Source organism: Alexandromys fortis, unplaced genomic scaffold, assembly GCF_014885135.2.
Source record: "Alexandromys fortis isolate MF-2015 unplaced genomic scaffold, M_Fortis_MF-2015_v1.1 scaffold_61, whole genome shotgun sequence".
In the NCBI taxonomy this organism is placed as follows: domain Eukaryota; kingdom Metazoa; phylum Chordata; class Mammalia; order Rodentia; family Cricetidae; genus Alexandromys; species Alexandromys fortis.
In genome coordinates, this window is record NW_026067962.1 from 8,962,011 (window position 1) to 8,981,278 (window position 19,268).

Below are 19,268 nucleotides of genomic sequence, written 5' to 3' on the forward strand. Positions count from 1 at the left end.
TTAGTGGGGAAGTGGGGACTACTCTAGATGTTCTGTGTTACCAGGAGGTGGGGACTACTCTAGATGTTCTCTGTTAGTGGGGGAGGTGGGACTACTCTAGATGTTCTGTGTTAGTGGGGGAGGTGGGGAGTACTCTAGATGTTCTGTGTTAATAGAGGTGGGACTATTCTAGATGTTCTGTGTTAACGGGACATGGGGACTACTCTAGATGTTCTGTGTTAACGGAAAGTGGGGACTAATCTAGAAGTTTTAATGGGGCGACTGTTCTAGATATGTAACAGGGAGGTTATTACTATCTTGACTGTTCGATGTTCCTGCTGTTAACACATTTTCTAGGAAAATTAAAGATTTTAGATCATAAAAATATTCACTAGTGAATCAGTGAACAGCATCAACTCCTGTTCTTTTTGAAATGCTGGTTTATTTATTTATGTAAATGAGCTGTGACATAAGACCATAAGTCCCTAGACTTCCCAAGCTCTGTTACCTGGTGGTGTGCATCAAGTCTGCTGTACTGTGGAGCAGGGTCAGGAGAAGTCAGGAAGTGAGGAAATAAGACGTGTGTGCTTCAATGGAGAATGGTTGCTCAATAGAGCACAGGAAAAAGGAGGAGGGGCTTAGAAACAGTTTGTGAAGAGTTCTGTCTGAAAGCACCCTGTAAAATTAAACATGGTGTACCACAGTGAGCTTTTGCCAGCATAGCAGAGATCCCACCGAAAAAGCAGTTTGTGGTTTGTTCCTGCTATTCTTGCTAAAAATGGTGCTGTTGCAGATACCGATGTAAGTTACTCTCATGATTCTCTTTTTCCTTTGCTTGATTGAGTCCTCCCCACACCCCCTCCAGTCTTTTTTTCTTAATTATATTTGTCATAACATTTTGGGCCTTCTTATAAGTAGATTTACTTTAAGTAAACTTTTTTTTTTAATCCCAGAACCAAATTTCTTGAGCACAGCAATAAGGGACCGCTCTATAAAATATACACATGTATTATGAGATTTGCATGTATAATCATACAAGTTCTAAAATGAGTGTCAGATTTTTATTTGAAGTTAATTATGTGTAAATTGCAGACAATTTATGATTTAAAAAATTTTTACTTTTAGTCAACACAGTGAAGAAAATATTAGACGAAAATATGAGAGCACTGATTCTTTTAGATAGCTAAAATGATACTCCTATGTCTTTGAGTGATATAGAAGGTGTTTAATATTAATTAATATGAAGACTTGCTAGGCTGTTCTCCTCTTTCAAGGTGTGTGATGTTTGCTGTGAGGAAAGTCACTCTGGGCATTCTCTCGGGATGGTTTCTCTCTGTAGCCCTGGCTTTCTTGGAACTCACTCTGTAGACCAGGCTGGCCCCAAACACAGACCAGCCTGCCTCCTAAATGCTGGGATTAAAGGCATATGCCGTCATGCCCGGCTTCCTGTGTATGTGCCTGGGAACCGGAGCCTCTGGAAGAGCGTTGGAGAAGTGGAAGTGGTTAGCGAATGCAGCACTGACAGTGCTATCTTTGCAGGTATCTCGTGGTCTACAATCCGTTTGAACAAGAACGGGCCTCGGTGGTGTCCCTCTGTGTGAACTCTGCTGCAGTGCAAGTGCTGTCTGATGCAGGAAAGCCCGTGGAGGTTCAAGTCAGCGCAGTCTGGAATGACGCGAGAACCATTTCACAAACAGCCTACGAGGTATGCGGTGGGCGTAGAACAGAAAAGACACTGAAAAAGATAAAGGACTAAAAGAAAAAAGCGTGCTCAGGGTCCATAGCTTGTACCTGCATAATAGGGTCCATAGCTTGTACCTGCATAATAGGGTCCATAGCTTGTACCTGCATAATAGGGTCCATAGCTTGTACCTGCATAATAGGGTCCATAGCTTGTACCTGCATAATAGGGTCCATAGCTTGTACCTGCATAATGACCCAAGGCATACCCATCGAGCTGTTGTGTGGGAGTGGAAGTCTAACCCCAGAGGATATAACTGGGTGGCTAAATGGTACTAAAGGAAAAATACTAGTGTTTTTTTTTTAAGCAGGTACCATTTTACAGTGGGATGTGTATATCTTTCTAAGTATTAATACTTTAACTGGATTACAAAACAATAAACTAATAAATTTTGGAACTTTTGTATGTAACTCAGTACACATAGAAGTGAGGTAAATGGTACCATATTTTAGTAGTAATGTTGGTCAGTTGCCATTTTTCATAGTAATGGTGACTTAATATGGCCTGGAAAGAAGATTTTAACTAAGATTATAAAATATATTTTTGAGATTTAATTATGGAATTCAACCAATAGACACTGTGTATGTGTGTATGTGTGTGTGTTTCTGTGTGTTGTCTGTGTGTATATGGTGTCTCTGTGTTGTCTGTGTGTGTGTATATGTGTCTATGTGTGTATGTATGAGGGTATCTGTTGTCTGCATATGTATATGTATGTATGTCTGTATGTGGTGTCTCTGTGTGTGTATGTGTGTGTGTCTGTGTTGTCGCACATGTGTGTATGTGTATGTATGTATCTGTATGTCTCTCTGTGTGTGTTTGTGTCTTAGATAAGCAGTTTTTAAATGAACCCGTATCACTAGAAACATTTAGTATTTGGAGTCCGGAGGTGATCTAAAGCCTTATAGAGATATGATGATAAACTAGCAACTGAAGAGGGAGTTACTTCTGCTTTTCAAACACTATTGCTGGTACAGCTCAGATAATCATTGTCCTGTAAAATAAATGGGAAGTAGAGTCCATGCTCAGGCAAGATCGGACAGCCTACCTCGAAAGTGAAACAGCTCGCCAAAGGCAGGGGCCCAGCTCACAGGGTGCCTCCTCCAGGCCTTGCTCAGTGTCCACTAGCTCCAGGACAGCTTGCGATGGCTACCGCTAGCTGAACTGATTATACCATATTTGTATAATTATACCTACCTTCTTAACACACTGAATATAACATAAAAGGTGTTGTGATAATTAAAAAGGAAGCATTGTTTACATTAAGTCCTTACCTTTCTGGAGAGTGTCTGCCTCTGGGTGTCTGTTGAGAACACTGTGGAACGTTGGAAGGATGGTCATATAATTTCTTAGAGGGATGAAAACGTTAATGCCTTCAGTAAGCCTTCCAATCTGAGCTGATTAGTTTCCTGGATGAACTGAGGTATGGGCAATCTGACCTACCTACTAAAGCATTTATACAATAATGATATGGCATGTTTTTACTACAAATATAAATGTTTGTATATATAACTTTTCTCTGTAGTAACCTCTCTCCTGTCTTTAAAGGTGTCTTTTCTAGCTCATATACCACCTCTGGGAATGAAAGTGTACAAGATCATAGAATCACAGAGTTTGAGTTCACACATGGCTGACTATTTCCTGTACAATGGTGGCGTAGCAGAAAATGGAAGATTCCTCGTGAAGAACATGATAGGTGCGGGGGATGCTATAACTATAGAGAACTCCTTCCTTGCGCTCTGGTTTGACCGATCTGGGCTTATGGAGGTATGTTCTCAATAGTTGTGGTAACCATAGAGAGCTTATTGTATTTACTGTGTGTGTCCATGACTATGCGGATGGCCAAGTCCTCTCAACCCAGGTCTGTGGCAGACACAGTGGGAGATAGGATTGGTTAGCTGCTGCCTACCTTCTGTGGGCATGCTGCTCACGGTGTGTGTGCAGTGATGCTGCTCATCCATTAGGTAAGTATAGTAGTTTAAAGTGTTTATCTAAACTTTGGAAAGCGGTTTAATAGAATACAATATCTATTGAATAAAATAGTTATTTTCTTATTTTTGGTTCGCTTTCAATAATAAAAAAACTGGTTCATGCATATTGACAGTTAAACAGGTCTCCTTCTATAGAAAGTTGGCTAAGTGTTAAGTCTAAGCTGCTTGTTCCTTGCTAAAATATATTGCAACTTTTTGTTCCTATTTGAAGGGTTTAAAATCTGAGGCTACCTATAAAATTTTGATGCTCAACCAAGTATTTTTAATGTTCGAGGCTTACCTTAGTAACTTTTAGTCCCACCACACTCCCTCTTTTTCTTTTCTGAGACAGGGTGAGACTTTGTAGCCCAGAGTTGCCTGGAACTCATTATCAAGCCCAGGCTAACCTTAAGCTTATATAATCCTTCTGCTTTAGTCTTATAAATGCATGAGCATTTAAACATTTTATGTGTATTTGTGTTTTCCTTTCATGCTTGTGCGTACTCGGGTGCCTAGGTGCCTGGTGCCTGAGACGGTCATGTGGGCATCTGATTCCCAATAACTGGAGTTACAGATGGTAGTGAGCTGCCATCTGGGTGCTGGGAATCGAACCCAGGTCCTCTGCAAGTGCTCTTAACCACTGAGCCATCTCTCTAGCCCTTCTTGAACATTTTAACTGTCTCGGTTGATTTTGTCTTTTATTCTGAGCATATTCACAGTCCCCATTTTCAGTTTTGTCTTACTGCCGTTATGTATTTTGGTTTTCATTCTTAGTTCAATCTGATGACATTTTGGTAATGAATTGTTGTTTCTGGTGGTTTTGTTTTGTTTTATAATCCCTAGAAAGTGAGAATGAAAGAAGACGGCAAACACCATGAAATGAAGGTGCAGTTTCTCTGGTATGGAACCACAAGCAGAAGAGACAAAAGTGGTGCCTATCTCTTCTTGCCCGATGGGCAGGGCCAGGTGAGTGTCGCTACAGAATTGGTTGGCATGCATGCTTATTGGAACAGTGCTTACTGCTGGACGGAGGCACCCACCTCTAATCCCAGTACTCAGGATGCAGAGGTAGGCAGATCTCCATGAGCTCGAGGCCAGCCTGGTCTACCTGATCTACAGAGCGAGTTACAGGACAGCCAGGTTTACACCAAGGAACCCTGACTCAAAAAAGAAGGCAGGAGAGTGCTAAGGGCAAAGATCAGCATGTCTCACTAGTTAACATTGGGATTGATCGACTCTTGGCTGTGGAATTATATTTATTCTTATTAAAGGCTGGCAGTTTGTACTGGAACATTAGATGAGTCCGAGCTGCAATTCAGTTAGGAAGACACAAGAATGAGTGCTCTCCATGAAGGAAGCTAACCTAGACCTGGCTCCCACTCTCCATGAAGGAAGCTAACCTAACCTGGCTCGCACTCTCCATGAAGGAAGCTAACCCAGACCTGGCTCGCACTCTCCATGAAGGAAGCTAACCTAGGCCTGGCTCCTGGCTCGCACTCTCCATGAAGGATGCTAACCTAGGCCTGGATCGTAGGAAGGTGATGTGAGGTTCTGCACAGCATGGCTACACTGTGCATGTAGAGGCACTCAGTAAGGGCCTGGCCCTGTGGGGACAATCTTGTTCACTGGATCACTTCTCTCTGTCCTTTTGGGATTTAATAAACAGATTTTTTTTTTCCTATTCTTGGCAATAAAAGCAATACGTCAAGAGTCTGGCACATTTTGAAAATGTAGCTAATGTGAGGAAGACAATGAAGTTTATGGTAATCTGCAGCGTGAAGATCCCCGCCAGCATGCAGGCATGTTTTTGACCTTTTATTTTGAGCATATTCACACATCCGCTTTCCAGCATTGTCTTACTGCCTTTACATACCTGGGTTTTCATTCCTAACTCAATCGGATGGCATGCTTGTTGGAAGCCTAATTCTGACACTGGCACTTGTGTTTCAGCTTCTCCTAATGTCGCTTATCCACGTTTTCCCACTTCCTCATGAGAGTGACCTTGTAGCTCTCTTTGTAGCTTCTATGCATGCAGTTCTGATTATTCCCTGAGAAGCTGAGCAGAGACATTTTGGATCAGTGTCTGAAGCAAGGCTCTTAGAATGTTTTTTAAAAATCATATTGATTGTCTTGCCTCTGGAAATACTGTACAAGAGTTCGTTTCCACCCATGGGTTTTTTTTTTTTTGTCTCTTTCCTAAGTTCTGAGAATTATCTCTATCAAAAGTGTTGCCAGTAACAATGCCAGTAACAATTGCCTCCACGCCTCCATGTTTCCCCTACCCCAAGATGAGTGACTCTTCTCAATGATTTGTTGCCCCATGACTAATCTTCTGAGAAAGTTATTTCTTTCTTCTACAGTTTAGAGAAGCTGCCCACTAAAATGTTTAGATTTTTAGGGATTATATAGGCCACCCCAAGGCAGTTTGTTTGTTTGTTTAGGTTCAAGCCAGTGAAAAGTGTAGGTTAGTTACAACTTCTAGGACCTATTCCAGGGGAGGCAGAGAATCTTACTTCTGAGCTATTGGAATGTGTCTCACTTTGTGCCTTTTTCATTGGATAGTTATTGGTTCAGAGTCTTTGTTTGTTTGATTTGATTTAGTTTCTTCATTATTATTATTATTACTTCGATTAAGAATGGGTCTTAATATGTACGTAACCTAGGCTGGCCTCAAACTCATGTCCAACCTGCCTCAGCCTCTCATCATGATTATGGAAAATGATGTGTGGATAATAGTAATTAAATTATTTTATCCTAAAATAGCCTGTGATATTAGATAAAAAGGTGAAGAAAATATTATAAAGGACAATGTACAAATGTTAGAATAGCAGGGAAGGAGGTAGTTGACTACCTCAGAAGAAAGGAGATGCCCAGACTCCACTCCAGTTCCCATCCCTCCACCCATTTCCTAGTTGTTTGGTAATTAGGTAAAATTATTGCAGATGGTACCTATTTTATTGGCGTTAGTGTGTTGTCCTGTGGACAAAGAGGTAGGCTTGCAATAAAGTCACACAGTGCTGAGAGTCTCTTGCCACTCAAGAGTGCTCCATCGAAAGCCTTGTTTCATGCTCCCATTGAGCCTAGGAAAATAATACTTAACTAGATGCTTTAAATTTATTCTCAAGTCACATAAATTCTGTACTTTATTCCCTAATCTTCTTGATTCTAAATAATGAAAACTAAACCAGTGACTTTCACACGCTTTCTGTTGAGCCAGCTCTCTCCTGCCAGAGGGCAGAGTGCTTCCTAGCTCAGTAAGCCTCACTGCGATTAAACTGCCTGTGAGTTTTGTGTCCTATTTGCTTAGTCCCACCACCCGCCCATCTTATTGCCGGCAGGGGGACCTGGTCATAAATGCCGGCTTGAGAAATGTTACTACTTAGGATGATTTCCTTTCCAATAAACAACTGTATGGACGATAGAAGAATGTTAATTAGTTTTTTAGATGAGGAGAATGCGTGTAGATTTTCTAAGCCCAATCAGATTGTAAGCATTTGCAAATCCTGACTTTATAATGTTTTTTAAAAAAAAAATCTTACCTTATATCCATTGCTTATATCATCTGCATTCTGATAAGTTATAAGATTTTCAATCAAGTTATGAATATTGAATGATATGGATTTGTCATTTCACAAGCTATTCAAAACACTTGGGGAAAGTTTAGAAACCGAGTGCTTTTGCTAAAGATGTCCTTTCCTCTTCAGCCATATGTTTCCCTACGGCCGCCCCTTGTCAGAGTGACACACGGAAGGATCTATTCGGAAGTGACCTCCTTCCTTGAACATGTGACTCATACAGTCCGACTGTACAACGTACAGGGTAAGGGAACAGCGCGGCGGTCAATCATGTAGATGTGGTGGTGGAAACTTACTTTCCTTCCATCTTGTCACAGGGTTAGAAGTTGTTTTAGAAGCAATTTAATTCTTTTTTAAATTGCCTTTGTGTCTGCACTCTGACTTCCAATGTCATGTTTACCTCCAGATGATGGGAATGATAAAGCATTCATCCTTCTGTATCAACCTCTTCCTCATGAGCAATTCGGTAGTTAGGCGTGGTTTTATAAAATAGAACAGTAGCATAATCACTAGCTAGACCACTGACTATGATATACTCATGCGCACGCGCGCGGACATACCGCACGACTGCCTCTTTAATGTAGAAGGCGGTTAGTGCTTTTGGTTCATGTTTCTGTCTGGTACATTTCTTTAACTAATTTCATGCAGTATCTTTGCTAATGAAAGTGATGCGGAACAAGCTTTCCTCCTTTTATTTAATCATTGTAGGAGCTACTCAGCTCCAGTCCTAGGCCACTGACCTGTCCTTTCTTGGAATATGGCTTGTTTTAGTCTCCCTGAGCCCTAACCTTGGCGAGTTATGTTGGAAATTCAGAGCTTTTAGGACAGAGTGCTTTTCCAATCACAAATTTAATTCCTCTTTCCAGGTTACTTACCAGATCAACAGCTCTCTTAGAAAAGGTCCTTAGAGAAGGGACACTTGAAGACTTGCCTAAGCAGGAAGGAGTTAGGGAAAGGGGAATATTTCTCCCTTGACTGTGCATACAGATAGAAAATAAGGAGCGCCACCCGCTAGCCGTGAACTGCTGACAAGCGTGGATTATTTTCGCTTAAAGGGGAGGGACGTCAGAGTCACAGAATTTCTATGTAGCCCTTGCTCAATTTCCTGATTTCATAATCTAAACTCAGTTTTGCTTTTATTTAATTTTGTGACTTCATATTTCACCACTTTTGCCTTTTCTTCTCCTAGAACCTTTGGGACTAATACAGTGTGTTTTCTAACTTGCCCATGGTTCCTGGGTTGAACCAGGACATCCTCTAGTGCTGTGAAAGCTAACAGTAGACATGAACTCTGTGCCTAAGTGTGGCTTCCATGGTGCGTAGAGAGGCGTCTCTACCGTCAGGAAAGCCGGCAGTTATAGAATAACCCTCTGTTGAGTTTCCCAAAACCTCCAGTAAGTCAGAACCGTGGAGGTGGGCCTTCTCTTTGACCATTTCTAGTAATTAACCCTAGAACACGCTAACATCACATTTTCAACTATTGCCAGCTGTTTCATATTATAAATAGAAAAATGGCATCACACATAGAAACACTCATCTGGCTTCAGTTTTACTTGCAGGCCTATAACCCAAGTTACTTGAGAGACCGAGTCGGGTGGGTGGAGGGATCGCCAATTTGAACAAAGGCCTGGGCAAATCTGTGAGACATTGTCTGAAAGTAAGAAAAGCAGACTGGGGATGTGGTCCGGAAGTGGAATGGTTCCCTAGGTTCCCTGCGTGTGTAAGATCCTGGCTTCAGTCCTCAGTATTGCCTCCTCCAGGGACTTCTATTTTATTAGTATCTATTAATCGTATAAAGTAAAGGGTTTCATTATCGCATTTCCGTACTTCATATACTGTACTTTAGTTATATTCACCCCTTCTGTTTCTCTTTGTCCCTTCTTTTCTTCCCACAGAAGACATCCCCTTGGGTGCAGCCTGGCCCAGACCCATGTCTGATTTACCTTTGTTCTTCCATAGAAGATGTTTCAGAATAATTACAGAGACAGCGCCTCTGAAATCCTAACCTCATTCAAATCCAATTCCTTAGTTACCCCTGCTAGTCTGCCGTCTATGTCACACATCTCCCGAGTGTTCCTCGGGTTCTCCAGGGCCCCTGAAGTCCTGTGTCAGGATGGCCTGCATAAGGTAGATCCTTCTCTGCTGCTGCTGCTGGCGGCAGCTTCGCCAGCTGTCATAGACCAGCAGCCTACTTGGAAATTAATCGACTCTGACCTGCCTGCTTCCTTCTGCCAAGAAACACTGCTCATCAGAACTAAGTGGCTGTCATCTTTCCTCTGTCTTTCCCCTCTTCCCACTCCTGGACACAGCCCTGTCCAGCCTGACTGGCAGCTCAGCAGCTGAAGCCAGGGCCTGAGGTCCCAGTGGCTTCTGGCTTCCAGAGTGGCAGCTCTTGCTGACTGTTTGGCCGGCAGTTGCTGGCTCTCTGCCAGGGCTCCGTGTCTGTTTATGGCTTGCTTCTCTCACTTCCCTGCTTCATTTTGTCCTTTTATTTCCTTCCTAGTGTTTGCTTCCTGGGTTGTTCTTCCTCGCGCCATTGCTCTGGTTTAGGTGCCTAGAATTTAGAGGTACTACCAATAGGCAGGTGTCTCTCATCACCAGGCTGAGCAGCCTTGCTTGTCAGCAGCTGTGGAAGCCTGGGTTTTGACCTAGGCTCCCCCATAATCTCTTCACTCTAACTACTAGAAAGATATTTCTAAATCCTAAGAGTATACCTTCTTACGAGTTCTTGAAATCTCCAGAAGTCTAGCCTCTAGGGAATGGAGGTACTTCAGTCAGTTAAGAAACAGAGAGCACTCGGAATAGGGCACAAACAATATTGACATAGTTTTTTGAAAATGCAGGTTCTCTGTTGCCTCTGGATTTCTCAATGGGTAGATAAAAAACAGAGATTGGTGCAGTTTTGTGCCAATATTGTGTTTTTGTAGCTTAAAAGCAGGAGGGTTCAGAAGTGTGACGGAAATGACCGGTGAGGAAGTACAATGTGAAGCTCACTGAGAGTGCTTTTCTGGATTGGTTTAATTCTAGTTGTCTGGATTAAGCCTGAAGTCAGCGCCTACAAACGCGAAGTGATATAAATCTTGCGTTCCCTCTAGCCGTGAGCGTTCCTACTTATTTATTCTAACACGGAAGCAGTCGGGTGGGAGATGAGACTCCTGAGTCATCTGAAGGCTTTTCCTCCAGACTGCCTTCCCTCTCACATCTGGATTTGATCTCCTTTCAATAAGTTCCCCGCTGTAAGAGATGAGCCACACCCAGGAGAGACTTCAGACCGACCCTCTTCTTCCTGGTCTCAGTGACCTTCCGTCACTGCCTGAGGCCTCATCCCCTGGGTGCTGGTCCATAGAGGTTGTGATGAAGTCACTTCCTCACAAGGCTTGTGCTGGAAAAGGGGGGTCGTTGAACGTTTAAACTGTAGTAGTTCTAGGTGTTTGGGATCACCCAGACATTCTTCAGCATGCTGCAGTTTGGCTTCCTGGGTAGACAATTTTAGATGACTAGTCAAAATGCAGAGTCTCAAGGTCAGTTTCTTATATAGAAAGACACCTACAGGCAATGTCTACATTTTTGTAGATTCACTCTTAGTTTAATAGCTCTTAAAATAACAAAAATATTCCTCCTCAGACTTAAGTTCTTGAGCTATTTCTGTGTATATGCCGATTCTGCCCTCCCCAGTGGCCCATTGTTTGCTGGATGAGTATTCATGAATGGAAGCTGTTTGGTTTTGCTATCAAATTTCTTCTTAATTTTTAGGAATATTTTTAAGATTTATTTTGTATGTGTGCACTCTTGTGTATGCACACACACATGCACGTGCATGCTGGTGTTTCAAGAGGCCAGAGAGGGTGTCAGATTCCCTGAACCTGCTGTTACAAGCTGGGAACAAGACTTGGGTCTTATGCAAGAGCCAAACATTCTTTTAGCCTCTGAACCATCTTTCCAGCCCCTTTATTAAGATATTAAGTAAGCATATGAAGTCATGATTTTCCTTATGGCATCTTCATACAGGCACAAATATATGAGACAGGAAGTAGTGGGATTATTAGTATTGTGTGTTCGTGTACATTCCATTGTATTAGGTTGTTACCTGCTAATTTTACAACACACTTTATTGTTTTTTTTTTTAGTAACATCGATAAATAGAAAGTGAGTTACTATTGCAGCTCATCTCCTAATTGATAGTCTATGTGAAGTATTCAATTTAATGAAATAGTCTTTCGGAAATGTGTGGACCTGATCACACACATCTTCCCAATCTTCAGTGTCTGCTCTACTTGCTTTCTGCTCTTTTTTCCTCTAAAGCAACTTTTGTTAAGAACATAAATCAAACAACACTTCCCAAATTTCACAGGCCAGTTGGTTGTTATTGATTGTAAAACCAACTGTGTTGAGAGGCCTTCTATAGTTAGTCACGGCTTTGGGTACTGGACTGCGGTTTCTCTATTTGCATTCTGCCCAGAGCTGGAAAATAATTAGTTCAGTTGAAAGGCTCTCTCTTTCTTAATATTACTTAGCTAGTCACAAAGACCTTGTGTGAGGGCTGGAGAAATGGCTCAGTGGTTAAGAACACTGGCTGTTCTTGCAGAAGACCCAAGCTCAGTAACCAACATCCACATGGTGACTCAGAACCATTCTTAACTCCAGTTGCAGTGATGTCACATCCTCGGGCACTGCATGCATGTTGTGTACACACACGCACGCACACACACACACACACACACACACACAACTAAATAACTAAGTTTTAAGAAAAACAAATGTCTGTCTTTTTATTATCTCTCTCATGTCCCGTTCAGAAAGGTTCCAGAAGGAAGTATCAAAGGCAATCTTAAATTCTAAATCTAAAACTAAGATCTGAAAAAAATCTAAAAATCTAAAAAATCAAGATCAGAGCAACTGCAGCGATATCTGGGGAAATTCTTTGCTTTTTTTGTCAGATTAAGAAGGAAATCCATTTTATAGCCCAGATAATTCAGTGTGATACCCGTTTGGAGGCATTTGGAAGCATCTTCTAAAAGATTATCCATTTTGTAGGAAAATGACATCTTTCTGGCAGTAAAACTTGGTGGGGTTTGGAATTAATTTTTCTTTTCATTAAGTTGACATTTGAAGCTTCCTCCTGTGGTCCTGTAGTAGAGAAGTGTGTATGATATGAGCATATATCATATTTGATATCGAATATTTACAAAAGGAATAACATAACAAATAGGAAGCGGCATGGCCAACTAAAGCTTCATTTTTACTTCATGCTTGTAATTATTAGACCTTTTTTTGTGCCCCAGTTTCCTGACATCAACCACTGCTTGGAAGAATTAGGTTGCTATGGGTTACCAGCATGTCATGTATGTTTTCACTGGCTTGGGTCCCAAATCTGTTAACTATCTTCCCTCCACCTCCCCACTGCCTCAAGGCTGTGTTTCTCTGGGCAGGTGGTTGTGAATGAGTGAGTGAGTCTGCATGAGCCATGTTTCAGCCTTAGGAGCAATATCTGAACCGCAATATTTTTATCCTGTTTTCGCCAACATATTATAACAGTACTGTATACGTGTAATGGATCTTGGTAAAAGGAAGCATACTAGTAGCCGGAGGCCAGAATGTAATGAACTGCTATCAGAAGTGTGGGAGGACAGACCCACGCGGCTCAGAGAGGGAGCAATAGCCGGGACTGATAGAGGCAGCAGCCAGAGCGCTTGCTTTTCTGGGAGCAATTCTGAATGTGTTACGTAAAGTCTTGGTGACTTTAGTACACGATGCTTGACTTTTAGAGCTTCAAGATGACCTTCACCTGCTTAAACGTGGGTGGTGTTCACATGGAGAGGGAGGGAGCCCAGTCTTCAGTGCACATCCTTACTGTCACCTCTGAAATAGACATAACCTTTTGGATTTGTCCTTTAAGTTCTTAGGGACTCTGTTTCTTAATCTATAGAAAGAGCGTGGGGACAACAGTTACCAATAACATCAGAGTCCTCAGAAACCTCAGAAGCACATGAAGTCCCCTGTGCTTGGTTGCTTAGTTCCAAAGCCATCTGCTAAGGATGCCTGAGTCTGGGGGCCTCAGGGTTCACCCCTAAGAACCAAGGTCCCAGGGCTTCACTGGAGTTGTTTTCCTTTCTATAAAAAGATTTGTGAGAATGTTAAAATGGCTTTGCAATCAATCTCCTGTTTTCCCCCAGAGCTATATTCCATATTTAGTATAAGGGTGAGAACCATTAAGTTACAGCTAGGCAAACCTAGGTAATTAAAACATTTTTGGAATATCATAACGTGCAGTTGCCTGCTAAGGACTTTTTTTTCCCTGTTAATTGGAACTTTTAAAAAATTGAAGTTAGTCATTGTGTATGGAACCTGATTATTCCCTACAGGCACGCAAGGGAAGTTATTTAAGGGCCCATAAGTACATTCTGGTTGCACCAATTCAGTCTCGGGGTATCTTGGGACTGTTGGACAGCAGCTGCTGCACCAGAAGCACACAGCTCCTTCATAGGGAAGTCACATCCCTGGCGAACGTGTGTTGTGCTGAACTCTGACGCGGGGTCCCAGAGTGTGAAGCACAGAGAAGCATATTCCTCCAAACTCTTTGACTCTGTACATATCCTAGCTGGAATCTTGCAAGGGGACAGTTACAGATTCCACCTCGTAGGGGCTTTGCAGGACATAATAACTAAGTCACATACTTGCCAATTGGTGAATTGGTAAGTGTTATATCCCCTTAAGTGATAGAGCAGGCCCAACAAGTTAGACAATTTATGAGACACAGAGTGATCAATGGGAGTTAAGGGAGGTGGAAGGTTTGGTGTAGGGGGTGAGTTTTGAGCTGCTAGGTCTTGGCAAGACATCACTTAAATGGACAAAAAGGAAGAGCATAAAGGGAGGCTGGTTAGAGAAAACTCTTTGGTCCCTATAAGAATTTGAAGGACTCTGTGTCCCCTATATATTTTTTTCTAATTGACATTATAGTTTTTGTAATACATTTAAGTAATTGCAAAGGATTTTATTTTGGTATTGTAAACAGTGACATTTAAAGCAAACATATTCATTGCCCAGTCATCCATTTTTAAAAAGCTATTCTAACCATCTCTGGTGGTCAGAGTTACACATCTTCATTTTCTCCTTGCCCTCATATTTGCATTCTGAGTTCCCACCAGATATATCATAAAATTGTGTTTTCATGTGGAGGGTCTTGTTTGTTGGTCTACTTTTCATGACTTCCTGGGACTGCAATCATATCTGTTGAGCACATGTGTGTGTGTGTATGTTTCAAATTTAAACACTCATCCTAAGGCTCTCTAAGTGTTGTGCTTTTCTGGATTGAGTTATCAAAACGATGTAAATAATACTTTCCTATTTTGAGAATTTATAAATTGTAATGGAAATGTTTCTTTCAGTGAAGTGTACCTTTTGGTTTCGTAAGCGCCAAATACAGAAGAATGGTGTTTATACAAATTAGAAGCTGGTAATTGAAACAGGGTTATAGAAATATCATTAACACTCTAAACTCCTTCTGATTGGGCACTGTCAGTCGCAGAATGTCTGTCAAACAGGATTTGTAGTTAATTATTTTAATGTTTTACTGCCTGTCAGTCTGATTGGCTATCCCTTCTATCTTGTAAAAGGCAAACGGTTGGAAGCTGTGTTCAACAAAAGTATTTGTTAATCATCCAAGTCCAGTCAGGCACCAATATTTCAATATACGTTTGCACAGCACCCACGTGAGTGTGAATGGTTAAGATGCTTCTGTTCCACACTACCTCCTCCCCCCCTCATCCCTCTCTCCTCCTCTCCTCCTTTCCTTTCCCCCTCCTCCCATATAACATGGGGAAAATACTGTGGAAGTGGTGGGAAGAGTAGATTACAGACATGTGCCTCCAAGGCAGGAGTGTTTCAGACAGATCAGTGTAGGGTGATTGATGAACTACACCCTTCCTTGAAAGGCACCAGAGACAGGAGCATGTCAGAGAGCTGAAGTGGCTTGAGGGTGTTCTTCAGTGCCTGGTGGCTTCGGTTATCTGCTTTTCTCTCCTTGGCCAGGACAAGTCTGGGGCTTGGGGCAAGCACCAAGGAGCCTGGGCCTTTGAGCTGCTGTCCTGCCCTCCTAGCAGTGCTGAATCTTGTTGTTGATTGTCTTCTGGTACTGGTTTATTTCAAGATGAGAGCTGTTTGCTGTGTTATGTTCCCTCCCAGACCTGATGGTTCATGAAATCATTGTTTTCTTTGCTGAAAAACAGCCTTTTCTGGTTTTGCTGGGCATCTTTTACGCCTTTTTCAGATGAGTCATTCCTAATTGATCTCATCTTAACCAAATTTACAAATTTTCCTGTTTTAGATTTGTTTCTTGTTGTTACAAGGATTATGAAAAGATAGGCACAAACTGTGGAGACTAATACCATCCTTATAAGTAGTCAATGCATGATAATAGTTATCTATCTCTCATTTTACCAATAGAACAAAATGATGTACCTTCGTTTTTGTGGATTTGAGAGCTGGAGTGAAATTTCCTAAAAGTTGCATTCATGAAAGCAGGTGATATTTATTTATATTTACTTGTAGAGAAGGAATCAGTGGTTTTCTGGTCTTCCTTTTCCTGGAATCAGTATAAACATTTCCAGACCTGGAAGTAAGCAGAGCCTCAGAGAACAAACAACACACTGTGCTAGATAACTCAGGAGAGACAATGTGGAGAAAATCATTGCCCACCTGGGAGCTATGGCCGGGTTGGTTCTGTTGCCCTCTGATATAAGTCCAGTTTTTAAAAAATATATAGTCACAGAAATATTTGCTTTTTGCAAGTAGTATTTCCATGTTAATTCATCATTGTAAGAACTGTCATCCAGGTGTACTATTGAAGTAAATAATGTGTGTTTGTGACCCTGTCAACTCCCTATAAGGTTCAGCAGAACAACGTTACGAATGTGTGTACATAATAGGAAAAAAATTATTGAGTCTCTATTTTAAAGTTAACATGCAGAGTAACAGATTTCATTATGTCACTTTCGTAAGTACTTTGCTCATGTTGGTACCACTTCCCACGCCTCTGCTGCTGCTGCTCAGCGCAGCTGTGGGCATCACGGGGCCCTGGAAACGAGGGCATGGTGGACACAGAACAAGACTCTGGCCTCACTCCAAGAGTGAACAACCTTTTGTTTATCCCGCTCTGCTTATATATTGCTTAGCTGGCTAGTAGAGATAGTGTTGCCAGCAGAACCAGAGCAAACAGTCTTTCCCCTCTCATCTGATGCTTCCTTCTGCACTGTGTAAACAGTATCTTTTAGCCCCTTCCTTCTGCACTCTGCTTCCCCTCACCCCCACCTCTCCACCCACCCCTGTGGCCTTGTTTTGCCCTGGAGGATATTCCTCCTAGGCTGTGTCTTGTGCCTGCAGTTGCTGGGACACATCTGGCTCAGGGTTTGTGCCAGAGAAGGAGCTGTAGACCTTCTGGACCAGAACACTCTGCCCTCTCCTCCTGTTCTTTTTTGCTGGTCCCTCCCTCCCCTTCTTCCTGATGGCCCCTTCTGTTCCCCAGGAGCCTGCCTTCCAGTGCCTTCTCTGGCTTTGTTTTCCTCCCCCTGAAGGTCTTTTTTCCCCTTTCATTGTCCCTTCTAGACCTCTGAGCTGTCACTCACTTACACCTAGTACCCACATGAGAGAGAAAGTGTGCAATTTCTCTTTCTGGTGTATTTTACTTAACCCAGTGACTTACAGATCCACAGATCCACATATTTTCCTGTAGTTGTCTTGCTTCTTTTTTAAAAACTCTTTCTTACTTTTTTTTATAACTGAATAAAATTCCACTCTGTGAATGTATCACATTTTCTTTATTCATTCATCCATTGATGAATATCTAGCCTGGTTTCTGTTCTGCTAGAAGCTTCTCCCCAGCCCCTGGCATCCCTATACCCAAAGAATCTGGAATGTTCTGGTGAAAGTTTCACCCACATCCCTATCTCTCTCCAAGCCTTGCCACATCTCAGAAATTCTGCCAAATAATGACCCCTCCCCCAGAGATGCTCAAGCCCACTCCCACAGGGTATTTAAACTATGCTCCCCTTCCCCCAGAACACCATTGTGCTCCTCTCTGGGGGGCTGCAAAATCATCTGGAAGCATTTTTATCCATTAAACTTTTAAAGCCTTTTCTAATTCAGTTTGATTCGGTCTGATTTGGATTGCTGCATCGGCAGAGAGACTTATCAGAGTGCAGAAAGTTTTCAGGTCCATTTCCTAGCTATTGTGACCAGTGCAACAATACATATGGAAGTACATATATCTCTGTCATAGTAGTTTTTTTATAGCTTTGATAATTTAAATTGGGAATATTCTGAAGATTTCGGAGAGAACTATTCAAAGTCAAAAGCACTTACTTTTGACATCCGCTCTTGTTGCCCTGACTCTGTTGTGCAGTCATGGCTTAGTCCCTCTCAGCTCAGACATGGGTGAAAGGCAATGAAGACAGTTCCAGCAGAATGCCGCAAGATTCGTGAGCCTTGGGGAGGTGCGGGGAGGTACGGGTTGATGTGGATGTCCCATCTACAGATGAACACCCCTAGTCACTTATGATTAGTACTTTGAATGGTTGTGGTTATGCATTGACCACAACCAACGACAATAAAAATCTGCTCTGATCAAGGTTGAGAACAGCACAAATCGAGGGATATAAACACAAATATTTAGAAGGCAGTTTAGCATTACTGCTTACTAAAACAACCTAGGGGTAGAGCGTATGACCCTCTTACTGTGATTTCTGACTATGTTTATAGTATTAGGCATGCGTATCCTTCTGTGGAGCAGATCTCAAATCTAACCAAGAGTGTGGTTGGCGTTCTGGCTACCATAAGTGTCAACATGGCACAGCCTAGGTTATTTTAAATGAGGAGCCTCAATTAAGGAGTTGCCTAGGTCATGTTGGTAATTCATACCATCATGAATTACCAGCATGTCTGAATTAGTGATGCAGAAGCCCACTGTGGGTGCTAGCATTCCTCAGGCAGGGGTGTGTGTGTGTGTGTGTGTGTGTGTGTGTGTGTGTGTGTATGTGTGTGTACAACTAGCTAAGCATGAGCCAGGGATAAAGCAGAGAGAGCAAGCCAACAGTGGTGCTCCCTCCTGGTCCCAACCTTGGGGTCCTGCCTTGATTTCCCTCAGTGGTGGACCGTGACTTGCAAGTGTAATATGGGAGAAGCACTTTCCTCAAAGCTGCTTCTGGTCAGAGTGTTTTGTCACAGCAGCGGAAAGGTAATCAGAACACCCCACAGACAGTCTTGACACCAGTGCACCAGGGGGTACATCTCGCCCACAGATCAGCATTGTAACATTCAGGAGTCAGCACTGGCTAGGACCACTGATGTCTTTTGTTCCCCCAGAATCCTATACAGCACCTCCAGTACTATAAAAGTTAGACATCAGGGAGAGTTTCTTGGTCAGTTCAAGACTGATTTCTCTTTCTCCTGTAATGGAAGATTGTAGTGTCCTCAGCAATACGATCTTCCCACTTATGAGGGGAGGGGGCAACCAAGAGCAATGGCAACCCCTCCTTTAGTAAACTATCACTCTGCCCCAATTCTAGTTTCCTGGCTTCCACATGTACTCCAGATTAAATACATACACCCCCCCCCCGATGAATGAATGAATGAATAATAAAACAAAAAACAGATTTGAAGCTAGGATCCATAGGAAAGGATATGTGACTATGTTTTTCTAGATGGGTACAGGCCAGATGCCCTCATTCTCTCTTGACCTAATCATAGAATGATGGCCTCTTAATAAGATTTCTGACTTCTTGCTGGGAAGTGAGCAGGGCCCTCTTGCTCTTTTTTTCTACGTCCTTTCCTCTCATTGCTGTATCTGATTGGATATGACACCGTGCTCTCTGACTTAGCAGAACCTGTCTCATGGAAATAAATACGCTCTGTATTTCAGAGCTAATGAGCAGGTGTGGAGATGTGGAGGGGGCCAACACTGATCTCTTAGGACTGAGTTCGGCTGTTCCACATAGGTCTGGCAAAGACGTGGCA

At 42.3% G+C, this 19,268-nt stretch overlaps 1 protein-coding gene across 1 annotated transcript in view; it reads left to right on the top strand.

Moving 5' to 3' along the window:
- Man2a1 (mannosidase alpha class 2A member 1) overlaps positions 1-19,268 on the top strand; it is a 162,562-nt gene that overhangs the window by 114,372 nt on the left and 28,922 nt on the right. The window contains exons 13-16 of the mRNA XM_050153440.1: positions 1,519-1,684; positions 3,266-3,484; positions 4,531-4,653; positions 7,392-7,506. Of these exons, the coding sequence (XP_050009397.1) occupies positions 1,519-1,684; positions 3,266-3,484; positions 4,531-4,653; positions 7,392-7,506 (623 nt within the window). The remainder of the gene's footprint in view (positions 1-1,518; positions 1,685-3,265; positions 3,485-4,530; positions 4,654-7,391; positions 7,507-19,268) is intronic.